The 7,499-nt window shown below is 61.2% G+C and overlaps 1 protein-coding gene across 1 annotated transcript; it reads left to right on the top strand.

Annotated features, from left to right (window-relative positions):
- Positions 1-3: 3 nt before the first annotated feature.
- ZNF276 (zinc finger protein 276) lies at positions 4-7,492 on the top strand (the record flags this gene model as incomplete). The annotated part of the gene is made up of 11 exons (XM_039696502.1): positions 4-37; positions 1,177-1,486; positions 1,596-1,648; positions 2,215-2,715; positions 3,522-3,600; positions 4,628-4,708; positions 4,993-5,103; positions 5,178-5,253; positions 5,612-5,729; positions 5,975-6,074; positions 6,711-7,492. Coding segments are annotated over 11 exons (1,749 nt in total), but the record flags the coding sequence as incomplete, so codon positions are not given.
- Between the last annotated feature and the right edge of the window lie 7 nt (positions 7,493-7,499).

Here is a 7,499-nt window from a genome sequence, read left to right as displayed (position 1 = left end):
GAGCCCCCCGCGGCCGCCGCCTGCGCACCGGAGGCAGGTGAGGCCCGAGCGCGGGGAGCGGGGCGGGGGGAGCGGGGCACGGCCGGAGCCGCTTCCCCGGGGCCGGGGGACGGAGCCCTCGGTGTGGCGGGGTCCCTCCGCACGGCCGGGGTCAGAGCGGGCGGCAGGTCAGAATTTGCCCGTTGGTGAGGAGTTTCTTCCCGTGAAACACGGAGCGTGCCGGTGCCGGTAACGGCGAGGTAAGGAGGAGTTCGGCACACGGGGAGGGAGAGCGGGGAAACCGCCCGCTATGTCGGGGTGCTCGGCCGCTGCCTGCTCCGGTTTGGCGGTGACCGGGACCCTCCCTCCATCACGGTTTGGGGTGCCTGGGACCCTCCTGCCATCTCGTTTGGGGTTTGGGGGTGCCTGGGACCCTCCTGCCATCCCGGTTTGGGGGCTGGGGTGGCTGATACCCGGGTGCGTTGCAGCTGGGGCAGGAGATAAGCGCGATCTCCAACGGCTCCGGTGGGTGCTGGGGCACCGGCGCTGCCCCGGGACAGCGGCTGGCACCGGGGGGTTCAGCCCCCCACGGCACTCCCCCGGGAGGTGCTGCCCTGCCGCCACCCCCGCGGGGAGTGCTGAGACCCCCATCGCTCCCGGGTGGCCCCGGCAGCCCTGGGAGCTGCTCCCAGCCCGGGGTTGGGAGCGCGGCTGGGTTGGATCAGGGCCGGGAGGAGGCTGTGCTCGGGGTTCCCTTCACACCTGGGGGATGGAGATTATCCCACAGAGCGGGGGTGCCGCAGGTGACACTGCTGGGTGACACTGCAGGTGACACTGCCCCACTCCAGGGCACTGCCGGGGAGCTGAGGAGTGGCACAGCCAGCGCTGGGCCAGCCAAGGGACACAGTGCCAGCTGTAAATACCTGGGAGATGCACTCCGGGGAAGAGCTGCTGAAACCCAGGGATGGCCTTGGCAGAGTCCGGGAACCCCACAGCGCAGAGGAGGCTCTGCCGCTGGGACAGTGGGGCCAGAAGGGCTGGTTTTGGCTCAGCTGCTGTCAGAAGGGTCTCACCCTGCCTGGATTTTCCGCACTTTGCTGAAGGCAGGGCTGAGGAGGCAGCTGGCATGAAGGGCAAGGAACACCTTTGGGCCCCTCAGTTCCCCCCTCAGCGGCCGCGTTTGCTCCTCCCGGGCAGGAATCGGCAGAGCCCTGAGCACCGGCTACTGCCGCCTGTGCCACGGCAAGTTCTCCTCGCGGAGCCTGCGCAATGCCTTCGGGAAGGTGCCCGTGCTGGGCGAGAGCTCGGAGAAGCAGCGGCGCCTGGACCAGGTGTTCTTCGCCGACTTCCAGCGGCTGGTGGGCGTGGCGGTGCGGCAGGACCCCGCGCTGCCACAGTTCGTCTGCAAGAAATGCCATGCCCAGTTCTACAAGTGCCGCAGCGTCCTCCGCACCTTCATCCAGAGGGTGAACGCCTCGCCCACGGGCCACGCCAAGTCCAAAGGAAAGTACGTGGCCTTCCTCGCCTCCCTGGCTGTGCTGCCCCACGCTGCCCTGTGCTCCCCCGTGGTCTCTCCGTGACCCCCAAATCCCACTGTGCCCCTCTGGTTTTTGCAGGAGCAGCGGGGTCCAGGCGCAGCCGGGTATGGAAGGAGGTGCCTCCTGCCTGGGTGAGTGCCCACTCCCCTTTTCCTTCTGCCCCTTTTCCTTCTGATGGTGGGTGGTGAGAAATGACCGTGTTTAGGGGGGGTTCTGGTGTCCTGTGGCACAGCTGGTTATGGTTCTCCTTCCTCCCTCTGGCTGCCCAGGAGAATTTTCACCTTCGTGAGCTGGGCCAAACAGGCAGAGGCTCACCTGGGGGTGGGAAGAGTGGGCAGAGCAGATTTGGGTGGCAGTGCCAGGCCTGTCCCAGCTGGTGCTGGGCACTGGGGACAATTGGAAATACCCTTTCAGTGAATGGTGGAGGGAGGTGATGCAGCCACTGTCCCTGGAGGTGTTTAGGGAAAGACTGGACGTGGCAGTGTGGTGTGGCTGACAGGGACACGGGTTGGCCTCGGTGCTCCCAGAAGCATCGTTTCCACCCTCAATGGTTCTGTGGAACTGGCACTGCCCCGCTCCAGCCCTCTGGGGTGGCTCCCCCCTGCCTTGTGGGGCAGCCCTGGGGGAGCAGATGCACGCCCCTGTCCCCTCCGCGTGCCCCCAGCCCAGGCTGACCGTGCTGCCTCTCCCCGGGCAGTTGACCTGATCACGTCGAGCCCGCAGTGCCTGCACAGCCTGGTGGCGTGGGCGCACGCGCACGCGGGCGGCTGCGCCTCGGTGCCCGCGCTGCGCAGCGTGCTCTCCTCCGAGTACTGCGGCATCATCCGCGCCGTCTGGGGCTGCGGGGACGGCCACGACTACGTCATGGACACGGACTCGGACTGCAGCTCCGTGCTGCTGGACAACGCCCTGGCCGTCAAACGGGAGTGGAGCAAGGGCCCGGCGCAGCAGCGCTTGACTGACAACGGCGCCGGGGCGGACGGCGCCGAGGCTGTCCCTGCTCCCAAAGCCCAGCATGCTCCAGTAAGGACAGCTCCTTGCCAGCAGCCTGCCAACAAAGGGACGGCGGCGGTGCCGCTGAGTGTGGAGCACGAGCTGCCACAGGACAGGGATCCGTCTCCCTCGCAGCTGGACGGCGCGGCCTCCGTCCGGGAGCAGGCCCTGCCGCAGCCCCTCTCCCCCCTGAGCGCTGCCACAGGTAAGGGGTTTGCTTCCTGATCTCTGTCCTGGCCTCAGGGGATGGACAGGGAGCTGGAGAGGTGGCCCGGGGAGCAACAAGGGGCTGGGCTCTCTCCTTGGAGGCTGCTGTTCCTCCAGGAGGGCGCAGATCCTTCTGGGAGGTGCTCAGAGATTGGTGTCTGACTGGGGGGGAGGATGCTGAGCTGTGCAGAAGGGACAGGGGAACACGGGGTCATACTCCTGGCCCTGTGTGCTGTTCATGTTCTGATAGCGGGGACCCCCTGCTGCCAGGCTCTTCCTGGGGATATGGAATGGTCACTGGCTCCTCAGCACCATGTTTGCCAGGTGTTTCTTTCGGCTTGGTCCTGAAACTGGGTTTCCCTGCTGTACAGCAGCTGATGCTGAATCCCAGGAAGCCCTTCTGCCCCTAAAGGAAAACTGCTGAGTGGGTTTGGGCTGGGTGCCCCAAACACCACTTCCAGAAGCGAGGAATTAACACCCATTTTGAGTTCCAGAAGTGGGGCTGTGTTTAGCTCCAGCACCCACAGGAGATGTCTGCTGCTGGACACAAGAATGGCAGCTGGGACTTGCCTGGGGACAATTCTTTCAGTTACAGGTGTCACAGGAGGAACCAAAAGCTGCTCCTGGGAGCTGCAGGGTCAGGGTGGAGCACAGGGAGAGCCGTTTCTGGGCAGAGGGGACAGTTTGGTTCAAACAATCACTGATTGCCACAGTGTGACCATGCCAGTGCAGCCGGCTCCTCCTCGGCCGCCGTGGGTCTGCTGCTTTTCCCTGTAACACACCGTGTTCTCCTTCCTTCCCTAGGACAGTTGAGTGGGAAGCAGGTTCTGTCTGCAACGTCGGATGAGCGGGTAAAAGACGAGTTCAGTGACCTTTCTGAGGGGTGAGAGAAGAGTGGGTTTAAAATAGCCTAAATGTCTTCTTTGCCAGTGGGAACTCCCCAGCACGGGGAGCTCTTTCTCCACCAGCACCGGGGGCTTGGAGCTGGTGGAGAAAGCCCAGTCACAGAGCTCGTGGCACTGGGGCTCTGAGCTCCCTCCTCTGCTCTGGGGGTTTGCACACACGTGTGCTGCGTGTTTGTGGGCTGCTCCCTGCAATCCTGGCCCTGCTTTGCCCCCTCTCTGCTGGGGAAGGAGCCGTGCTGGGAGCTGCTGCTCCGGCCCCAGGGGACGTTGTGGGAGTGGAAATGCAGGCACGGGGTGGCACGTGGAGAAACCACCCTGTTTGCTCCTGGGGAGAGCCTTTAACTGGGAAATGGGAGAGGGAGGCACCTGGCAGCTCTGCAGTCCATTGTGGGCAAGGATTTGGCTCCGTCCAACACAGGGGTTTGGAATGGGGCTGTAAATTCACCAATCCAGGCGTTGCGAGTCTAAAGGGCCAAGTGCAGAGTGACTCCAGTGTCAGCTGGGCCTGTCAGCTGTCACATTCAAAGGGCTGCAACGATTTATTGCCTATTTCCTGTCTTCAGGAATTAATTGCTTCTTGTATGGCTTAAGGCCTAAAAGGAGGAAAAAGATAAGTCCAAATGTGGCTGTTATATCTGAGGGAATACAGAATGACCCGCAGCTTCATTAACCTGTGCCAGACAATTATGTGACATTCTTGCTCCACAAAATTCCTTTTCCCAGTAGAGGAAGCAGCAGCCACATCCCTCACCCATGAATAGATCCTTTCAGTAACAGCCCTTTTTTTGTTCTCCTGACAGTGGTTTGATTATTCTTGCAGAGATTTAGCCCTAAAAGGACCTGGTTTGGGTCCTTGCTGTGTTCACCGGCGCTGTGTTTGCCTGGGGAGAGGATGGGGAGGAGAACACGTGCCATGGGGGAGATGGATGTGCTGGGAATGGGGAGCTGCTGGTGCTGAGGGTCAGCCCCAGGTCACGGTGGTAAAGGGCAGCTTCTCTCTCTCAGGGACTTGTTGAGCGACGATGAAAGCGAGAAGAGAAACGTGCAATCTTCAGACGACTCCTTCGAGCCTTACCCCGAGAAGAAGTAAGGGGCTCTCAGGGGGAGTGGGGGGCTGGTGCCCACCCCCATGGGGCCAACATGCCTTTCCTTAGGGGCTCTGTTCCCTACTCATTCCTGCCTGGGGGTCACAGAGATGCCCCCAAGCTCCCCACTGGGGTTAAACTGGCTGGGCCCTCATCCCCAGCCTGGCACAGCCAGGGTTTGTGTGTGCTCCTGCTCTGCCAGGTCATAGGCAGGTGTAACAGCTGGGGACACTTCAGTGGGTCTAAAACCAAGTCTTAAACTACTGTCCTGGTTCTTTCTTGGAGGGTTTCTGGCAAGAAAAGTGACAGCAAAGAAGCAAAGAAGGCGGAAGAGCCCAAAATAAGGAAGAAGCCGGGTCCTAAGCCAGGCTGGAAAAAAAAAATCAAATGTGAACGGTAAGGAGGGTCCATCAGGGCTGGGCTGGGCTGCAGCCCCACGCCCACAACGCCTCACACACCTCTGCTTGCAGGGAGGAGCTGCCCACCATCTACAAGTGTCCTTACCAGGGCTGCACCGCTGTCTACAGAGGGGCTGATGGCATGAAGGTGAGCTTGGGCTCTGCTCCCGTCCCACACTGGTGGCTCCCAGTGCTCTGGAGCCAATTCCATGTGAGCAGAGCATCCCTGATGGGTTTAATTCCCCACCCTGCTCTGCAGGAGGCAGTGAGCCACTAAAAGCAGCCTGCTGGGAGTCCTGGCCTTTTCCAGGCTCTGGCTCTCTGTGTCTCCTGTCCTGGAAGCCTGCCACTGGCTCACAGCAGCCCTTGGAACAGCTGCTCTGTGTCCAGCTGAAGCCCCTGCTGCCTGGGGTGGATTGGGTTGAAATCCTGGTTTTGCACACCGTGGTCTCGGTGTTTGGGGATCCAGGTTGTTCCCTGTCAGAAGCTCTGTCCTGGCTTTGCAGAAACACATCAAAGAGCATCACGAGGAGGTGCGGGAGAGGCCCTGCCCTCACCCTGGCTGCAACAAGGTGTTCATGATCGACCGCTACCTGCAGCGCCACGTCAAGCTCATCCACACAGGTGAGTGCCAGCAGCTGCCCGGGCACACACACCCCGGGGTGCCCTGCTAGGAGGGGCTGGGGCCCTGGGGGAAGCAGGGATGGGGTTCCCTGTGTGCCTGTGAGCGTGGAACAAGCTGTTGTGCAGGGGGCACGGGGCAGGGGAGGGGTTCAGACTGCCCCAGGGAGCGTGGCAGCTGCAGGGCACAGCCCAGGAGCTCGGCAGAAGCCATGACACGACCACCCCTGTTTCCTCCCCCGTGGCAGAGGTACGGAACTATATCTGTGACGAGTGTGGGCAGACCTTCAAGCAGCGCAAACACCTCTCGGTGCATCAGATGCGGCACTCGGGAGCGAAGCCCCTGCAGTAAGTGATTCCAGCAGGGATCAGAGGGGTCAGGCACCGACCCTGGCACAGTATTCGATGCAAACCCTGCCTGGAGCTGGCAGCATGCTGGCTGGATCGCTTTAAATGGGATGAACGAGGACAGGGTCCTGGAGCACCTCTGCTGTGAGGAGAGGCGCAGAGTGCTGGTTGTGTTGAGGCTGGAGAACATTCCAGGGATACCTTAAAGCCCCTCACAGGGCCTAAAGGGGCTCTAGGAGAGCTGGAGAGGGATTTGGGACAAGGTCCTGGAGTGACAGGACAAGGGGGAATGGCTTCCCACTGCCACAGGGCAGGGTTAAATGGGATGTTGGAAAGATCTTCTTTCCTGTGAGGATGGTGAAGCCCTGGCACAAGTTGTGGATTCCCCATCCCTGGAAGTGTTCAAGGCCAAGTTGGATGAGGCTTGGAGCCACCTGGGATAGTGGAAGGTGTGGGGGCTGTGGACAGTGCCAGGGGGTGGGCTGGGATGTGCCTGGAGATCCCTTCCCACCCAAACCACGGCAGGACTCTGTGATCCAGCGAAATGCCCCTTCCCAAGCCCTGCTGCAGCCCCAGCGCTCCCCCTGGCTGGGCGAGGCAGCGCCGGGCGGGTGCTGAGCCCCCTGTGCCCCCCAGGTGTGAGATCTGCGGGTTCCAGTGCCGCCAGCGCGCCTCCCTCAAGTACCACATGACCAAGCACAAAGCCGAGGCCGAGCTGGAGTTCGCCTGCGACCAGTGCGGCAAGCGCTTCGAGAAGGCGCACAACCTCAACGTGCACATGTCCATGGTGCACCCCCTGACCCAGGCTCAGGACAAGGGCAAGGCGCTGGAGCCGGAGCCCCTGCTGCTCCTCACTCCCTCAGGGACTGCGGAAGGCCAGGCGGTGAAGCCAGAAGTGACTGCGGAGCCCGAGCCCACCTGAGGGCACCGGGACGCGCTGCCAGCCCCGCGGGAGCCCTCGTGGCACTGGAGGTTTTTAATCTACGTTTTAGTCTCCCAAAGAACTCCGTGGAATTAGCTTCAGCTTGCTCAGAAAAGGCTTGTTCTCATGCAGTGATTCCCATGCTCACGTCTGACCTGGCAGTGTTGTACTAAGAGTGTCTAATCCCAGGGAGGGACGTTGGAGCACCCTCCGTGTCCCCAGCCCCACGCACACGTTGTAGAAACCAAGTTGGCCACAGCTGTTCCCTGCCTGCACAGAGCTGCCCCTGGGGGCTCGAGGGGGACAGAGGACAGTGGGACAACTTTAAGGAGACATTTTGTTTTGGAAAAGAAGGAAAAAAAACCAACCCAACCAACAACATAATTATGAGTCCCAAAGCAAGTCTAAACTGAAAATTTGTAACCTACTTTTTATTGTAACAAGAGCTTCATGGTTATGCTTGTAATAAATTATTTACAAAGTAATTTGAAAAAAATGGCCCA

The sequence above is a fragment of the Passer montanus genome, unplaced genomic scaffold (genome assembly GCF_014805655.1).
Source record: "Passer montanus isolate IOZ18808 unplaced genomic scaffold, ASM1480565v1 scaffold98, whole genome shotgun sequence".
NCBI lineage: Eukaryota > Metazoa > Chordata > Aves > Passeriformes > Passeridae > Passer > Passer montanus.
This window is presented reverse-complemented; position numbering and strand designations above follow the sequence as displayed.